Raw genomic sequence first — 19,599 nt, 5'->3', positions numbered from 1 at the left:
TTTTCCAGAACGCGAGCTCGCAAACTGAATACCAAGCTCAGCAGGTATGTGTTACATAACTCTACAATTAGTAGAATTATTAGCCTTTTTGGCACTCATTTGAAGAATTTAGTGTGCCAACTTTGGAGGTTTTTCCTCCATTTAAGTTTCAATAATCTCTCTGATATTGACAGTGTACTCCAGCAGCTCTGAATCATTGAAGCGAGCGCTGCACAAGCATTAAAATTCTCTTCATCCATATGCTGAGGCATAGGTGAGACCTCTATATCATGTTTGAAGGCGTATGCATGTTACAGTGTGCATGAGGAATGATAGTTTTTTAGAACTATGATGAAACAGTTGCAAATGTGATTAGGTTGTCATCTTCCCTTTTTGTAAAATTCTTTTTTTTTTTATTTGTCATAAATGGATATTTAGTCACCATATCATCGAGGGTGGTTTATAGTAGAGTTTAAAAACAATGGGTGACTAAGATAGCAATATAGATGTGCTTTGGTGGCCATATATAGATTTCGAGTTTTTGCTGTTTATCAATTGTATATTCTCAACTGTTTTAAATTATGTATTATGAATAGTTTTATAAAATGATGTTTTTTTCACAATAGGTGATGCTGTTTTTAATTGCAAGGAGAAATTCATTCGTTTATGTCCTGAAGAAGGCGGTTATTAAGTGAACTATACTGCCGAAACGCGTCGACGCTCTTTTCGCTAAGTCAAATTCTGATTGGTCAACTTTTCCGGAGAAATAGGATACTCTAACTCCCAGTTGATCCAAACGTTTATGAATTGACTATCCAAAAGACATAGGGGGCTGTCTTTAAAATCCACATTTGTAAAGCGCACAATCACCCGTAAGGGTCTCTAGGCGCTGGGGGCCGTCGGGAAGATTAAGCAAGCTATTGCCCAGAGTCACATGGTGCTGGGCTAACCTGCCGCCGGTGCCGGGGATCGAACCGTGATCCCCAGATTCCGGAGTCAGTCGCCCTGGCCGCGGCGCCACACCTCTTCCTCGTTTGTTTACATATTTCTCCTGTACCTTTGTTCACAAATTTTCTGCACATGGGTTTTTTATTAATTGTTCTTATACACATGTGATGTACGTCATGCACTAAATTAGTGTGGTGTTATTGTCTTTTTTCATGAATAAAACAGGCGTTTTTTATATAATTCTATATTGTTGAGCTTATGTCTACCTTTGCAAAAGTTTCATTATAGTTGTTACCACTGGTGTCATGTGAAGTATGTATAAGGAAAGTGTCGAGCATTTCAGTATTTGAATAGTAAGTACACCCCAAGGGACCCTTTGTTGTTTACTTGCAAGGATATAAGAACACTTCACAACAGACACCGACTACGTTAGCCTTTTTTTCGACAAGGAGATTTACCAAGTTTTACAGGATGCTCAGATAAGGGCATATTGCATCCGGTGAAACTCGACTTGTTTTGAGGTCAATCGTCCAAGAGGACCCCGAGCTGTGCCAGAGCCACGCTTCTGGCTTAAGCTTTTGGTGCCCCCCCCCCCAAGGCGAACTGTAATAAATACAACAAGCATTTACAATGCAATAGGTCTCGCAACTGTGAGTTTTGGAGTTATTGGCATTGTAAATGGCACTGCCTTTTGCCAATGTTATGTACAATACCAAAAGCAACACCTATTGCTTTGCGTAGCACGGTGTCCGTGAAGACGGCCCGGGCTCATTAAAGTGAAAAAAAGAAAGAAAAACAAGTATTCTTTGATGCCAAGCTATTTGCTGTAACACTGTTTATATAAGAGCAACTCCTCCATCAACCTGCACAGTCTATGGTGTTCTACAGACGTAAATAAAAAACAATAACATCAGAAAAAATGCCAATTCTATACATGCTGACCGGACCCAGGGGCCTAAAATGGGAGTTATCTCCTCGAAATGTCGGTGGGGAGTGGAGACGTTAGCATGTGTTCACTGCTGTGAGAGAAACACGAAATACTCTTTCACATTTTGCCTTTAAAACCTGCAAGAAAATCTTACAGCTGGGGAAACTCCATGCTTTTCACGGAGGTGTGCAAATGACCCATTCACATTGCTGTGGGCCAAGATGAAAAGGAGCCATTTAAACAGTTTGCTGGCTTTACAGCACAATGGCACCTTCACAGAAGTCTGAAAGTGCCCCTGCTCAGCTGTTCCGGTTTTATATGTGCTTCTTCCACGTGGCAGCTTTACAAACCCACCTGGGAGGACAGCGCTTGACCTATGACCTTGTGACTCTGGCTCTAGAGCGGACCTGTTGACCTGGTTCTCTGGCTCTAAAGCAGCTCTGCTGACCTGGTTCTTTGGCGCTAGAGCAGCTCTGATGACCTGGTTCCCTGGCTCTACAACGGATCTGCTGACCTGGTTCTCTGGCTCTACAGCAGCTCTGCTGACCTGGTTCCATGGCTCTACAACGGCTCTGCTGGTTTTCTGGTTCTACCGCGGCTCTGCTGACCTGGTTTTCTGGCTCTAAAGCAGCTCTGGGGACCTGGTTCTCTGGCTCTACTGCAGCTCTGCTGACCGGGTTCTGTGGCTCTACAGCGGCTGCTGACCTTGTTTTCTGGCTCTGAAGCAGCTCTGCTGACCTGGTTCTCTGGCTCTAGAGCGGCTCTGCTGACCTGGTTCTCTGGCTCTAGAGCAGCTCTGCTGACGTGGTTCTTTGGCTTTGAAGCAGCTCTGCTGACCCGGTTCTCCGGCTCTACAGCAGCTCTGCTGATCTTGTTCTCTGGCTCTTGAGCGGCTATGCTGACCTGGTTCTCTGGTTCTAGAGCTCTCTGCTGACCTGGTTCTCTGGCTCTAAAGCAGATCTGCTGACCTGGTTCTCTGGCTCTAGAGTGGCTCTGCTGACCTGGTTCTCTATCTCTGGGGTGGTCTTTCAGAGGGTAGTTCGCTAGGTTGTTTTAGGGGGTTAATACAATGTAAATAAGTTTATACTAAAATGGCTGATAGAAATGCAGGTGTTCAAGTAGAATTTTGATGGAAAGCATGTACAAAATACTAATAAAAAGCATTTGGTAAACAAAAGGTGAGTCAGAACTTTATGGCAGGAAGGTATACATGAAATGTAAAAGTCAGATAGGTGGTGTGTGCCGATAATTTAATTTGGTTTCGATTTACGGACCTCGTAGCAAACATTCAGTGTCTCATAAAGATGCGTGAGAAAGCAAAAACTGCCTTGCCTTGTCAAGAGTTCTGAGCAAAATGGTTAACTACCTTTTCTCAGCTTGCTGCATCTTGAAATATGACAATCCTCTAGACTGATGATGACATTACGCAAATTTGAATCTGGCTTGGGCTCTGTATAGTGTGCTCCGAGGGGGTGGGCTGCCCGTGCAAAACACAGAGTCTGCCGGGATCCCCCTGTCCTTCCCGTGACCCTGTGCGCCTCTGCGCTCCGTGCCTGCTTCACAGCTGTCCTGACGACTTTTCTTATCTGCTTGTTAAATAAACCAACAGATAAGAAAAGTCTTCGAGGCAGCCGCAAAGCAGGCGATGGTGTCCGGAGGGGCCGTCCAAAAAACGGACAGGGCGGCAACCAAAAACACTGTTTTCCAATGGGAAGCCAGCGTTTATCATAAATGCTGACGCTACCCAATGGAAAAGAGATGGGGGGGGCTTAGAGTCCCCTTTAGAATTTTTTTTCTAACAATATCTCTCGCAGAGCGCTTTGCGCTCCAATGCCCACGAGACCTAAAAATTAACTAGTAAGACAGGAAGCACTACATATAGTATTGTGGAGTTTTTTTTTCTTTTTTATCCCATGCAAGCCTTTGAGGAAGTGGAAACACTTGAAGTAGTGGGGGGTAGTTAGTCTTATTTTTTGTAATTGGCAAACTATTATAAAATGAGATGATCACTACCGCTGCATCTTTCATTAATTTTCAATGAATTGTTGCAGTTTGATGTAGGCTGTGGCTAACTCTGAGACAGCTGATGATATGAGTGCAGCAGTTTTTTATCACAGTGTTTTGAAAACTTTACTTTGAAATAATTAAGGCAACATTGCTTTCAAGCACGGACCAAAGATGTTTCAATAAGTATATTTACTTTTAGCGGTTTTTTAGAGGTGTGGTAACAAGACATTTGCAAAAATCACAATTTCCCATATTCATTCCTTGTAGTTCAACGTCCTCATTAAGTGGCATGGGACCTCCTAAGTTTCTAATGACAGAGCCTCAGCCAGCAATGCATTTGGAAACACCTTGTCAGCAGTTGTAAAATAATTTTTAAAAAAGGGGCACCCCAGATTTAGATAGTAGGAAGGGGATTCAAAGACAAACGATTAGAAGCCGTAACAATAAATAATATGTGGTCTGTAACAAAATACATTACATAGCTTGAGCACAGCTCGTTTTCAATACCTCGAATGGGAAATGAACACCATCAGCAGCCACTTATTTCATCATATTTTATTTTAATCACGATTTGTCTTTCTTTTTTTATTGCGTGTGTATGTGTGTGTGTAAGTGCAATATTGGGAGAGGGGTATCACGACATGCTACTGTAGATGTAACTAAATATAGTGGTTTATATTTTTTCCTAAATGTTTTTGCAAATGCTAACTTTTAAAAATAACATTGTAGATCTGCATCTATTGGCGGTGTTAATTTGTCATTTGCGGTTTTGAAGCTAAGCTGCATTTGAGCTATGTAGTGGATTATGTTACAGACCACACCGTTTTATCTGGTTAGCTGCTGCAGGACCACATCTCCACGATGTTGGAAGCCACACCCAAATTAAGATAGAGCTTCCCCCACTGTTTCTCCTTCTTGGACATTCTATGTAGGCTGTGGTGGGCCCAAGCTGGAAATATATAGCGATGGCAACACTTTTCTCTTTTGGGGCTTGTTCCTGATAAATAAACAAATGCAGACCCAGCCAACTTGCCTGGAGGAAATGGCATTGACCATTTTGACCTAAGGTGCTCCCAGTTTGTCAAGCAGAACAATCTTAGACAAAATAATCCCATCTGATGGAGATCTTTATTTATGGTAAATAGGTAATTGCACGGCCGCGGAGATAGCCCTCCTCCATCACAACAGTTTGGCCTCCAGATCCTAAAAGGGTGTCCTTAATCCTTAAGACCCTTTGGTCAAACTACTGTCTATCCATTCTCACCATGATGATATTTCCATAATGCATGTCCACTTATAGGCACAGAAGAGTAGAACTGGGTTTACTAGGCGTTTCTAGATGTGTTGGGACTGGAACTGCGTGTAATGAGGGTGTGTGTGTGTGTGTGCTCTCGTGCGTGTGAATAAAAAATGACACTGGCCCTAAAATACTCTCCAATGTTTGGACAACCTATGCACATGAGTGAAGTGGCTGAAGAAGCAAGAGTGAGTGAAGTGGCTGAAGAAGCAAGAGTATAGGATTTATGGGGAGCAAACCTTTTGGTAACTTTTGGTAACTCGGTGGGTTATCCTCACTCGATCCGTAATCTGACTAGCCATGGGATTATGCTAGGCAATACATCACATAGAATTTAAAGAGTTTTAAGTTTTAATGCCAATGTTTGGACAACCTATGCACATGAGTGAAGTGGCTGATGAAGCAAGAGTGAGTGAAGTGGCTGAAGAAGCAAGAGTATAGGATTTATGGGGAGCAAACCTTTTGGTAACTTTTGGTAACTCGGTGGGTTATCCTCACTCGATCCGTAATCTGACTACCCATGGGATTATGCTAGGCAATACATCACATAGAATGTAAAGAGTTTTAATGTAAAAAAAAATATTTGTAATGAAAATTAAAACCTTTCCATTATTCTTTTGTGTTGTCATAGCTCCGGATGGTTGTTTTGGCGGTAAGTGTGCTTAAAATGCTTGATTCAGAACATTTTTCCAAAATATTGAATTAGCTAGCACTAATAATCAAATTCCCTTTAAAACTATTAGATATACACCAATCCAGAAGATCCACAGGTATGCATTCATTCTTTGAATATATGAATATATTGAGGCCTGTATATTGTTTTTCTTACATTCATGAATTGCTTTTGTCAAACCTGTTGTTTTGTAAGCACCGATTTTGTAAAGAACATGTCATATGTTTATCTAGAACATTTTTTTTTTTATGTGAGTAGATATGCAATTTTAGCATACTATTGTTTACGAAAAATTAGAACTAGGCTATGTTGCTAAATTCTACTAAGACTTTTGTGCTTCCTGTTTGAGAAAGGTAGTTTTTGATTAAATTGGTCTATTTGGCACAACCATGCATCCAAATACTGCAACATAAGCAGGATGTTCTCTTCTAAGACCATGAAAGAGGGCCACCGCCTCATATGGGGATGTATGTCATTACAACGCATACTTTTACAACGCATGCCATTACAACGAAACTTTTACAGCGCATCATCCATTACAACGCATTCCATTACAACGCATGCCATTACAACGCATTTCACAAAACTACCATTACAACGCATTCCATTACGACGCATACTACCTTTACAACGCATACCATTACAACGCATACCATTACATAGCATGTATGGTAAGTATTGGATAGTGTAGGGGTAACATTTACTATTCTAACTCCAGGGGGTGCAACAGTAGGGTAAGTGTTGAATAGTGTAGGGGTAACATTTACTATTCTAACTCCAGGGGGTGCAACAGTAGGGTAAGTGTTGGATAGTGTAGGGGTAGAAATTACTATTCTAACTCCAGGGGGTGCAACAGTAGGGTAAGTGTTGGATAGTGTAGGGGTAAAAATTACTATTCTAACTCCAGGGGGTGCAACAGTAGGGTAAGTGTTGGATAGTGTAAGGGTACTATGCGTTGTAATGGTATGCGTTGGGATGACTGCGTTGTAATGACATGCGTTGTAGTGGTATGCGTTGTAGTGTCATGCGTTGTAATGGTTGCGTTGTAATGGCATGCATTGTAATGGATGTTGCGTTGTAAAAGTTTCGTTGTAATGGTAGTGCGTTGTAAAAGTTGCGTTGTAAAGGTTGTTTCCCTCATATGGGTGCAAAGGGCCAAGGCCATGGGAACAAGACTATTACAATTCTCCGATGATGAGAAGATACTGCTCTTTCAGCTTTCTATAAAAGGTGCACTAAAAAAGAACATTCATATTTAACAAAGGTGTTAGATACTGCACTTTTCTCCTGACATGATCTAAACAATGTAGTGGTTCCAACAAGAATGAATCATCATTGATGGCTGCATCAAGAGCTAAAACATTGTCAATCTTTGCATCTACCTTGTCAACTTGAACAGCGGTGTCTTTGCAAAGTTGGCCACTTAAACACCATTGACAAAGAAACAATCAGTGACACCCCTGCCAGTGACCTTTACAGGATAGATTGTTCCGCCGGCAGATAATTAGCATTAGTGGCAGTTTCTCATCGATTGCCCAAATATCCATAGTCAATGCTGGCTGCTCCTTGACCGTGATGCCGTCAGAAGCACCTTCATAACTGATAGTTCGGTCGATAAATACACTATTGACAGCACCTTCAGAAAAGTCCCTCAAGACCAGAATCACTTTTGTGTTCACCAAGAGCATTAATATAGTTGTGTTGCCACAACTGACTTCACTGAGAATGGTATCATCTCAACCACTGCCAAAAATCTCCAACTCTGAACCTACAGCCTGACACAGCTGAGGACCAAATGCCAAGAGGCTGTTGAAGAAGAGACAAAACCCATCCGAGGCCTTCAAGACAAAGATTATCAAGAGATCACCAAATGACTGATCTTCAATGTCCATACTACGAGCATGAAGAGGGTAACAGATGTTAGTATACCCATCCCCATTATGATTGTTATTATGATCCTTACTTTGATGATGATACAACTGCCTGTGCTTTAGATTTCCCCTATCTTGTAGAGGACTTTCAACAAATCACTTGTACTCCAGGTTTCCCTGTCAGCCTTGACCAGTGGTCCAGGTTACTCTACCGCTGCCACCACTACCACTGCAAAAAGTACCCCTGCTCCACAGCTGTCCCCATGTTAGCCACAGCAACCTCAACTGAAGCAAACCCCCCAATCATAGCTACCTCAACAACTGCTGTCATTGACTCATGGCCTCTCAATGTGACTATCAGAAGACATGATGGAAGAAGATAAGGAGAAATTAAAAATGGATTGTGAAGTTCTGCATTACTTTGCTTGCAGGTTTGGTGGAGAATAGAACGACTGTGTCTTTCCATTGACCATCCCCTTTGTCCGCGCTACTAATGTACTTGGCACCGGATGACCTCACAGAGTTTCATTCATTAGTTGAAGTGGCTTCTGAAAGTTTAAAACTGCCATTGGCAAACAGAGGCAGATTTATTTTTGTATGATATTTACAAATCACCAAACAAAATTAACTGAGAGTGATTCCGATCATTGATCTTGCATTCTGGCGATGGTGGTCACAATGGTCCTGTGGCTAGGCAAGAAGCAGATTGCCTCCCCCCCACCTTCCCCTGAAGCAAACACACAACACTTTCCCTATCTCATTGGTCATCCTAGAGCAGATCCACTAATGACCTAGTCGGCACACTAGGGATCGCTTTTCTTGCAATCTACCTTCCTGGAATTTTCCAGTACACACTATAACTTTATTTCATGTAGTTACCAACTGAGAAGCCAAAAATCATCACGTGCCATGTTCTACGCTGAAGCAATTAAAGCTAGTTCCAATCCCACTAAATGTATTTTTAAAATTGTTCAGGAGCTCAAGAGAAACAGAGCCACTGCATCCAGTATAACATCTGTTCAACAGTGTGAGGAACTCGCGATTTTCTTTGTGGAAAAAGTGCAAACAATCTACAAGTCCTTTCCGCAGTGTCCCCCAGGCTTATCTGCCCCTGTTAGCACTAAGGCTGGCGGTTCCATCTTGGCAGCTATACCAGAGATCTCTGGTGAAGAGTTGGCCAGACTGTGCAGGAAAGTCAAATCTGTCTCTCCGTCGGACCCTATGAGGCTGGCACAATTCATCGAGTCTCTGGCGCTTTTTCAGCAGCCTCTAGGTCATATGCTCAACCTGTCTTTTTCCATGGCCAGAGTTCCTATGGCCTGGAAGCAGGCGTGGGTATCCCCCATCATCAAAAAACCCATGCTGGACCCATCAAAGTCAGAAAACTTCAGACCAATCTCCCTTCTCCCGTGGGTAGCGAAGATTGCGGAGGCTCATGTAAACAATGTTCTATCTCAATACATGAACCTTAATGATATTCTAGATCCGTCCCAAAATGGCTTCAGACTAGGCCACAGCACCGAGTCCGCCCTACTAGCCACAACTGAACATCTACGGACGATCCTTGACGCCGGTCAGAGTGCAGCGCTGATCTTATTAGATCTTAGCACTGCCTTTGATACGGTGTCTCATGACATCCTTCTGTATCGTCTGGAGACAGTAGGAATCACGGGAACCGCCTTAGAGTGCTTCAGATCTTTTCTGCAGGATAGATCTTTCCGGGTATCGGCGCCGCCGTTCCTTTCTCAATCCCATCCCATCGGTCAGGGGGTTCCTCAAGGCTCTGCACTAAGCCTGTCTCTGTTTAATCTATATGTGCAGCCTCTCGTGGCTGTGGCAAAGGCATGGGACCTAACGTTGGTATCATATGCTGACGATACCCAGCTTGTTATCACCTTAGCTGAAGGGCCATCCACATCGGCCACGAGGTTCAGAGACGGGATGGCTGCAGTAGCCCAATGGATGGCTGACAACTGTCTACAGCTTAATGCAAGCAAAACCGAGGTCCTACTGGCAGGGAAGAACATCTCCCTTTGGAACGAGCATTGGTGGCCGGCCTCGCTCGGTACTATGCCTGTGCCAAAGACTCTTGTTAAGAACTTAGGAGTCTGGATGGATTCATCACTTAGCTCTCAGACCCACACGAAGAGAGTGGCAGCCACATGTGTCGGCCTGCTTAGAGGCTTAAATCTTCTTCTGAAGTTCTTTGATTCAGCAGTTTGGCAGCTTATTGTCCAATCCACGATACTATCGCGTCTGGACCATGCCAGTGTGTTTCTCTTGGGGGCTAATAAAGCCGAGATACAGCGACTCCAACGAGTCCAAAATTCGGCTGCCAGAACCTTGGTAGGACTTCCTCGCCGGCGTTCTGTTAGAGCCACGATCAGTAGGCTGCACTGGCTTCCGATTAATTCTCGGATCCAGTTTAAAGCTCTCTGTCTGGCGTTTAAGATCTTAAAATCCGGGGGCCCGGAACTATTGCGCCCACTTCTGATCCCGTATGCTCCCAAGCGTAGCCTGCGCTCGCTGGGACAGCATCTGGTGATCGTACCACGGACTAAACTCTGCCGTATTGGCGGTCGCTCTACCCGGGTCATGGCAGCCAAGCTATGGAACTCCTTACCGGTCCATATCCGTGGAATGGAGGATCTGCTGGCATTCCGGAAAGCCATTAAAACCTTCCTCTTTCCGTTATCATAGGGCTTGCGACTATGGTGGGCTGGCTCTTAATTGAATCTGTATCGTTTAGATCTAGTAGATTCCTCTTTCCATCGGCGGCAGAAGCCTGGAAAAACTCTACCATATTGCCTCTGACTACTGCGCATAAATATTCCTTTACACCTGAGGCGGAAGCCGGGTGATAGCCTGTTCGTGTTTTTAAAAATTATTGTGTTATTGATTGCTTTTTTTTGCGGCGCAATTTGTGTTTTAATACTGCCCATTTGTTAAATCACATACCGCATTGACAGCGCGTGTCCCTCCGAGCTCACAGACGATTAGGTGCTGTGGCCGGAGACGCGTGATCAGCCCCCTCACGTTTTCAGGTCAGAACTACAAGTCCCAGCGCCCTTGCGCTATCGAAGGGACTACAAAGGAAGATGGCCACTGCGTCGCGCAGCGACCGCGAGCAGCGACCGCGCCATAGTCGCGCCGGAGTCGAGCCAGAGTCCAGCCCGACTGCGCTCGTCCGTGCCGAGGACGGGCCAAGGGCCAACCACTATGCACAGGTGACTCATCTATCTAGAGATACTATCTTAGCCTTGAACAAATCTTATACCAACTGCAATCATGTTCTCAACGTAGATAAGTGGGCAGGCCCCATTAGCTGTCCTGCCTGTAAACACACATTAAAACCCTACGATCCCATTGGTAAGCAAGAGAAACCCATCTATCTGAAAGGCGGTCTGATAAATGCACGCTTAATGTGCAAAAACTCTCTTCATATATTTGATCTGGTCAACGAAAATGAGTTAGATTGCCTATTTATCACAGAAACTTGGCTTCGTGAGTGGTCTAACCCAGACATAGTTCATGCTGTACCCCGTGGTTATTCTATCTGCAGACAAGATCGTGTAGAACAGCGTGGAGGTGGTCTGGCCATCATTTATAGAGACACCTTTAAATGTTCAATTAGGGAACTTCCAGACATTGAAGAAGCTGAGAGCCTATATTTTTGCATACAAGTGCATGACACCTTTACCTTTTCGGGAGCATTGCTTTATCGTCCTCCCCGCCAACCCACTCAGTTTCTTGCTAGCGTGGGGGAAGTGTTGAGTGACCTGATCCTCAGATACGCCAACTTTACTATTGTTGGTGATCTGAACCTCCATTTAGACGACCCCAATGACAATTACGCCTCTAGTTTCAAAGAAAACTTGCAAGTGCTGGGATTAACGCTCAGGACTTTTGAAGCTACTCACAAGGCGGGACACTCCCTTGACTGTATAAGTTCCAATCTAGATAAAATGACGGTAAATAACCCCATACCACAGACTTGGACGGACCATTACTTTATAGAATTTAATATTGAATTAACAGGGAGTCAAATTATGTCAAAGGAGGTAGCAAATAAAGGGAAAACTTTACCTAGTTTGGGGAAAAATTATGAAACATCCTGATCTTAGTAGCTGGGCCAAGGAAAGTAAACCTACCCTTTCAGGGAACACTACCATAGACTACCAAAGGTTTTTAGAAATAGATGACAAGAGATCGGAAATAAAATTAGAAATCCTGAAAGAACTAGAGATTCCATAGGAAAAAGGAGATTTTCCGCTCCCTGGTTCCTAGACACACTAAAAGAACAATTGGTAGAAGTTAAACTTTTAGAACATAAATGACGACGGAACTATGAGAATGACGCAAAGGAGAGATATAAGAAGGCTAGGAGATCATATCATGCTTCTATTAAAGCTGCAAAAATTAAGTACTTCACTTCTCGCATTGAAGCAGCTAACAACAAACAAAAAGAAATTTTTAAAATTGTTAATAGCTTCACTAAGCCTAAAACCGTAACCCAAGAGATTCCCCCGTCTCAGACTTTGTGTAACGACATAGCCAACTACTTCACCCAAAAAATAGATACGCTCACAAAAGACTTTCCCCAATTCGTGAAAGTAGAGTCTGCAAGCGAAATTGACCTGAACCCCCATCATCCCAGATGGGAAAAATTTGGCCATATTAGTCTAGATGAATCTCTTCAGGGAATCTCTGCCCTGCAATCTGGATCCCCTTCGGACCCTTGCCCCCCTACGCTCCTTCAATCCATAATACAGGAGGTTAACCCTTGTATTAATTCCATCATTAACCCTTGCCCCCCTACGCTCCTTCAATCCATAATACAGGAGGTTAACCCTTGTATTAATTCCATCATTAATTCGTCCCTCCAATCAGGGGAGATTCCCCCACAGTGGAAGGTAGCGATGGTGAAACCGTTACAGAAAAAGACGCTACCAGACCCCACAACTTTGTCCAACCTACGTCCCATCTCTCTTCTCCCTGCCATTTGCAAGATTACAGAATCCTATGCTAACAAACAACTGATGGCATTTCTAGAAGAAAACGACATTCTGCATCCCTGTCAAGCAGGTTTCAGGACCCACCATTCCACCGAATCTGCACTCCTGTCATCCACCGAAACCATCCGTGCTGCATTGGATCAGGGCAAACTGGTTGTCCTGATCCTGTTAGATCTTTCTGCAGCATTCGACACGGTATCCCATGCTATCCTTTTACATCGCCTTGCCAATGCAGGCATAGCAGGAACCATGCTCGAATGGTTTAAAAACTACCTGGCACATAGGCGCCAGATTGTTATGTTGGGCGACTTCTCTTCAGAAGAAAAAACTATTAAAACAGGGGTTCCGCAGGGCTCTAGTTTGAGCCCCACTCTATTCAACCTATATATGGTTCCCCTACTAAAACTAATCTCTTCCTACAACATCAGTACTATCGCCTACGCTGATGATACCCAGCTTGTTCTGACCCTTGATAAAAATCAATCCAATGCAGAACTAACACTGAAAGAATGCCTGTCAGCAACTTTTAAGTGGATGTCACACAACCATCTAAAATGCAACTCGGCAAAAACTGAGATTATCCCTTTTGGTCCTAATAACTGTTTCTCGCCACAAGATTGGTGGCCCGAAAAAGTAGAAGCCCCCCCAAGGACCATCAATGCTGCTCGAAATTTAGGCATTAAGTTTGACAATACCCTGTCATTCAACCAACAAGCCAAAGAAGTAGCAGGGGTATGTTTTGGTATCATCAAGAGCCTCAGGAAATTTTTGGATCTTCTCCCTCTGAGTGCCAGACGTACGGTAGCTGTAGCTCTAATAACATCCAGGCTGGACTATTGTAACAGTCTGTATGCAGGGCTAAATAAATCAGCCCTGCACCGACTTCAAATGGTCCAGCTTGCAGCCGCCAGGCTGGTCCTTAGACTGCCTAGGAAATCTTCGGCCTCTACAGCTTTGGATGCCTTACATTGGCTCCCAGTACAAAAGCGCATCCTGTTCAAGGTTCTTACCATCACATACAGAGCCTTCCACCATCATGGCCCACTGTATCTGGCAAAGTACTTCAGACAATATCATCCGTCACGAGCACTCAAGTCCTCCACAGCTAACTTGCTCTGTGTCCCCAGGTTCAAAATGACGACTAGAGGAGGGAAATCCATTGCAGTCATTGGAGCGAAGGCATGGAATAAGTTACCTCCATTCCTGCGTCAATCTGCAACTGAGCAAAAATTTAGAAAATCATTAAAAACATGGATTTATTCCCTGCCAAACTCCGAATGCATGGGGTTCCTATGATCCTCCATGTAGACAGGTAGTCTGACCACAATGCCTTACTGCTTATCCAGTATTATGGGTGTCTTTCATAGATTCACATGCCTGAATCATTCCCCGTCGTCGAGATGGGAGCCCCGGTAATAGAAAAGTAATGTCCTATAGACATACATAGAGAAAAGTAGGCCTAAGAGTCTTGCCTTAGTAGCCTATCTATGTCCTTTTGTAAAAAGGACCAAAATCCTGAAGGTAGCCAATCAGCTACCACCTCCCTCTAGAACCTTCCTGCCAGGAGCCTCAGTCTCTCAGATTTTCTACCGCACCTTGTGCTAGGGAGTCCCCACCTGAGCTCTCCTCAGGTTTCTTGGATTTATCACTTTTCAACTGAAAATTTGGATTATTCACTTCTACTATGGCTGAACAACAGAAAAAAGGACTATTTCGAGCCTGCTCCTCTTGTGGCAAGAAGAGACTGCACAATGATGACAAGCATGAGACTTGTCTCTACTGCCTTTATCCGGATCATTCTGTCAAGGAATGTAGGATTTGTAGAACATTCTCTACCAAAACTCTTAAGGATAGAGAAGGAAGACTGCTCCTCTGGTTAAACAGGCTTAAGACCAGAGATGATGATGTGCTTTCCTCGGCAGGCAGTGACATGGCTTCAGTTTCTTCGAAACTGTCCTTGAAGAGGCCAAGGGAGGCTTCCCCTGGCCATTCAGACGTCCCTCACAAAAAGACTACTTCCAAGTCTTCTGAGGTAAGATTAGACACGTCTGTGAAGGAACCGGCAACCTTCAAAAAGCCATCGCAGTCTTCGTCGACGACTTCGTCGACGTTTTCTTCAAGAACAACTACATATGTCTCCACGTCGACGACGACGGTTTCAACGACGATGGCATCGTCCGCCTTTGCTTCAATGACGACGACCACCCAATCGTCGACGATGGGTAAGCCACTGTCGTCAATTGTACTGATTAAAAAGCAACAGTCATTTGTTAAAGCTTCGTCGACGTCGCCATCGACGACGACGACATCGACGACGACGACGATTAAACAAAAGTCGACGACGCCTTTACCGTCGACGATGAAATCGCCACCGACGTCGAAAACACCGTCGACGACTAAAACATCGTCGTCGGCGAAAGCATCCTCGACGACGAAAGTACCGTCGACGACCGCATCGACGACGGCGAAGATTGCGCCGACGGCCACACCGTCGACGACCACATCGCCGACGACAGCGACGACGACAAAAGAACAGTCGACGCTCGACAAAAGACCGTCATCAATACCGTCGACGACAGCGTCGACGACCTCATCGTCGACGACAACATCGTCGACACCATGGAAAAAAGCGGAGTTGATTCACTCAAAAATAATCACCAAACTCCCTATAACACAGGCTTTACCATCACCCAGTAGGGTTCAAAAACTACCACCAGCTTGCTTATTCCAAACTGATGAATCTGATGACGACCACTTTGAACAGGCTACCAGTCCATCGGACCTCAATGTCAAATGCCAGTGTACTGACGATGACGGAGATGATGTCATCTTTACGGAGGAAACTACGCACGTGCAAGAACATACTCGAGTAACTCCGATGATATGCCTACCAGCTGAAATAGTCTCTGATTTACAACTCTTAATCACAGACTACAAAAAACGATTCCCAGAACCACCAGAGGCCTCTTCCAAAGAGAAGCCTTACGAGTCATCCAGACCGCAACACTCCCCAAAGGCACGACCACCACCTTTGGTTCTTCCACATGGAAGTGAAGCGGTACATAACATTCAATCTTCTGAGGAAGAAGAAGAGGAAGGAGAGGTTCGAGACGACCTTTCACATAACAGAGATGGCGAGGATTACGTCGCTCATTCTCCAGCCACGCCAGAACCCAACACTTCAGACTCTCCACCAGTGGATATCGGCGGATTCCACAATTTGATTGAGAGAGCGGCCATCAGATTCCACATGACCATGGAATCTCAGGAAACGGATTGTTTTCTCTACGACTTTAAGGATCATATAAAAAAGTCGACGAGGTCAGTTCCCATAATAGACTACATCTGGGAACAAGGTCAACAGCTCATGAAAACGCCTGCTTCTGTTTCAATAGTGGTGCCTAGATTGGATAAAAAGTATAAGGCACCAACATCTGCACCTATTTGCCTTAATACGCATCCCAAGCCGGATTCTGTAGTCACTCAAGCCGCCCAAAAGAATTCCAGAAATCCATCCTCTCCACTGTCAGCACCACCAGACAAGGAGGGCAGAAAATTGGATGGCATCGGCAAACGCTTTTCCACAACGTCAGCCATGACTGTAAAGGTGGCCAACGCCATTGCTCTGCTAGGCAGATACAATAGACAATTATGGGAAGATATCGTTCCATATCTGGCGGAGGTACCCGAAGATCTGAAGGATGAAGTCCAGTCACTCCTTAAAGAAGGACAGATGTCCGCCTCGGAGATAATTGATTCAGCTGTGGATGTCGCCATGACAGGCTTTAGACAGCTGGCTGGCGCAGCTGTTTTGCGCAGACAAGGATGGCTCAAAGCGACGTCCTTCCGTCAAGAGGTCCAAACCAAGGTTTTGGACATGCCCTACGACGGACAACATCTATTTGGGGCAAAAATAGATGAAGCCTTGCAGACGATCAAAAAGGACACTGACACTGCAAGAGCTCTCGGGACTTTACAATTCAAAAATCAGTCCTTTCGAGGGCACAGAGGACGAGGTCAATCCACATACAGAGGATCATATCAGGGAAAATCCTCTTACTCCTACGGTCAAAATCGCTCACAATACCAACAACGACAGCAACAACAAGGTCGTCAGACCTCCTACGGGAGAGCGAACTTCAGGGGCAAATCCCAGAAGAAAACGACCGGTGGACGACAATGACCACTTCCCGCAGACACTCCCCACATCGTTGTGTCCTCTCAGGATTGGAGGAAAATTGACACACTTCCTCTACAACTGGCGATCGATAACGACGGATCGGTGGGTTCTGCAATTAATCCAGCACGGTCACACATTGGAATTCAACTCCATTCCACCATTAACTCCTCCTCGCAAACTTCCACACAGGCACCTTCGTTTGCTTCTACAAGAAATCTCTTGTATGCTGAAGAAGGGAGCAATAGAACGAGTTCCATCCGCCCAGAAAGGGAAGGGATTTTATTCCCGCTTCTTTTTGATTCAGCAGAAAAAGAAGAAATGGAGGCCCATTCTCGATCTCAGGGCACTCAATGCCTTTCTAAAGAGCCAATCGTTCCGAATGGTGACGATCCAGGAAATCTTAGGATCCTTAGAGGAAGGAGACAATATGACGTCTTTGGACCTACAAGACGCATATTACCATATCCCAATTCACAATCGCCACAAAAAAATTCTTCGCTTCGAAGTGGCAGGTCAACACTACCAATTCTGTGTCCTACCGTTTGGCCTCAAATCAGCGCCTCGCATTTTTACCTGGCTCCGGTGGCAGCTTTTCTGAGACAGCAGAATCACCAGGTCTTCCCCTACCTAGACGACTGGCTGGTGAAAGCACCATCTCTCACAGACGCGCAGCTGTCTTCAACCGCCTGTCTCGATATTTTCAAGCACCTAGGTTCAACTCTCAACTTAGAGAAGTCAACCTTACAACCCACCAGAATTTTAACATTCCTGGGGGCAACTCTAAACACAGTTTCTTCAAAAGCCTTCCCATCTCAGGAACGAAAACAAAAACTGATGGCTCTGGCTACCGCAGTGTCTTCAAAAAAGTCCATCAAAGTCAGAACTTTCAAATCCCTTCTAGGGATAATGTCTTCTTGCATTCTTCTCATCCCTCACTGTCGGCTCAGAATGCGCCCCCTTCAGGAGGCTCTGAACAAACAATGGACCCAATATACAGGCTCTTTCGAGGATCACATAGTCATCACTCGACAAATAACAGAGGCTTTGCTGTGGTGGACGACGAACAAAAACGTATCCAAAGGTCTAACGTTCTTGATACCAACAACTCCTCACGTCATAACAACAGACGCTTCTCTGGAGGGATGGTGTGCAGTCCTGCAGGATCTGAAAACCAGTGGCAAATGGACAGACAGAGAGAAGACTCTACATATCAACCTCCTAGAACTGAGAGCAGTTCTTCACTCTCTTCAGGCATTCCTCCCTCGCATAAAAAACTCAGCAGTGCTTGTGCGAACGGACAACACAACCACAATGCACTACTTGAACAAGCAGGGAGGGACGCGTTCACTGACACTGTCTCGAGAATCGCAAACCATCTGGAACTGGCTACTGCTCAACAACATCACATTATCAGCAGAGTATGTCCCAGGAAAGGACAACGTAATAGCCGACGCTCTCAGCAGACAGAAATCTCTGTCCCACGAATGGGAACTGGATCAACAAGTTCTCAACGACATCTTCTCGGCATGGGGGAAACCACGCATAGACCTCTTTGCCACCAGGGAGAACGCAAAATGCCACAGCTTCGCAAGCTGGCATCCCCAACCGAGGTCACTAGGAAATGCATTTTCCATCGCATGGCGCAACGTGTTTGCGTACGCATTTCCGCCATTTCCCCTGATCACCAGAGTCATTCGGAAAATGAAAATGGAACACTGCACCCTGATTCTCATTGCCCCATACTGGCCGAGACAACATTGGTTTACGGACCTCAGTCGCCTGTCTGTTCGACCATCAATCCAACTACGTCAACATCCAACTCTTCTCTCAATGTACAAAGGCCAAGTACTCCACCCAAATCTGAAATCTCTCAGATTATCGGCATGGCTCCTGAGTACAGAGAATTCTGTCACCTAAACATCCCGCAGGAGTGCAAGGATGTCTTGGCTAAAGCAAGAGCTGCCAGTACAAACAAAACATATTCCTTGAAATGGAAACGCTTTTGTGTTTGGTGTTCAGACAACAATATCCATCCTTTCAGAATAACTCCAGAGCAAATACTACCTTATTTACTACATCTGGCACAAACAGGGCTTGCACATGCCTCCATTAGAGTCCATCTAGCAGCAATCTCACGCTTTACGAGGACTTCAAGAGGCCCCTCACTATGGTCCAACAGGCTGATAAAACAATTCCTTAAAGGACTCTATAGATCCTTTCCAAGGCCAAGACGTATACCACCAACGTGGCACCTTAATATAGTACTCAACCAATTGATGAAGCATCCATTTGAGCCCATACATAGGGCTGATCTAAAATACATCTCATGGAAAACTGCACTTCTTTTGGCCTTAACATCAGCAAGAAGGGTCAGTGAGTTACAAGCACTTTCTATACAAGAGCCTTTCATGCAATTCAGAGAGGACAGAGTCATTCTAAGAACCAATCCTCGCTTCATTCCTAAAGTCCCCTCGGACTTCCATCTCAATGAACCACTTGTTCTTCGCTCATTCTTCCCGAACCCCAGTACGGTGGCTGAAAGATCTCTCCATTCTTTAGACCTCAAAAGATGTCTAAAATTTTATCTGGACAAAACGAAGCATTTTAGAAAAACAAATCAACTTTTCATTGCCTTCAGCAGACCTAGAAAAGGCATGCCAATCTCTAAGCAAAGCATTTCCCGATGGATATCAGCGGCAAT

The 19,599-nt window shown here is 44.7% G+C and overlaps 1 protein-coding gene across 9 annotated transcripts in view; it reads left to right on the top strand.

Moving 5' to 3' along the window:
* Window positions 1-19,599, top strand: part of HORMAD1 (HORMA domain containing 1) — a 920,105-nt gene that overhangs the window by 271,443 nt on the left and 629,063 nt on the right. For all 9 annotated transcript variants that reach the window (XM_078670957.1, XM_078670959.1, XM_078670964.1 and 6 more), the window contains 2 exons: window positions 5,791-5,811; window positions 5,903-5,929. In XM_078670957.1, the coding sequence (XP_078527083.1) occupies window positions 5,791-5,811; window positions 5,903-5,929 (48 nt within the window). The remainder of the gene's footprint in view (window positions 1-5,790; window positions 5,812-5,902; window positions 5,930-19,599) is intronic.

Source organism: Lissotriton helveticus, chromosome 12, assembly GCF_964261635.1.
Source record: "Lissotriton helveticus chromosome 12, aLisHel1.1, whole genome shotgun sequence".
In the NCBI taxonomy this organism is placed as follows: Eukaryota; Metazoa; Chordata; class Amphibia; order Caudata; family Salamandridae; genus Lissotriton; species Lissotriton helveticus.
The sequence above is the reverse complement of the archived record's forward strand: the minus strand, read 5'-3'. Positions and strand labels throughout refer to the sequence as shown.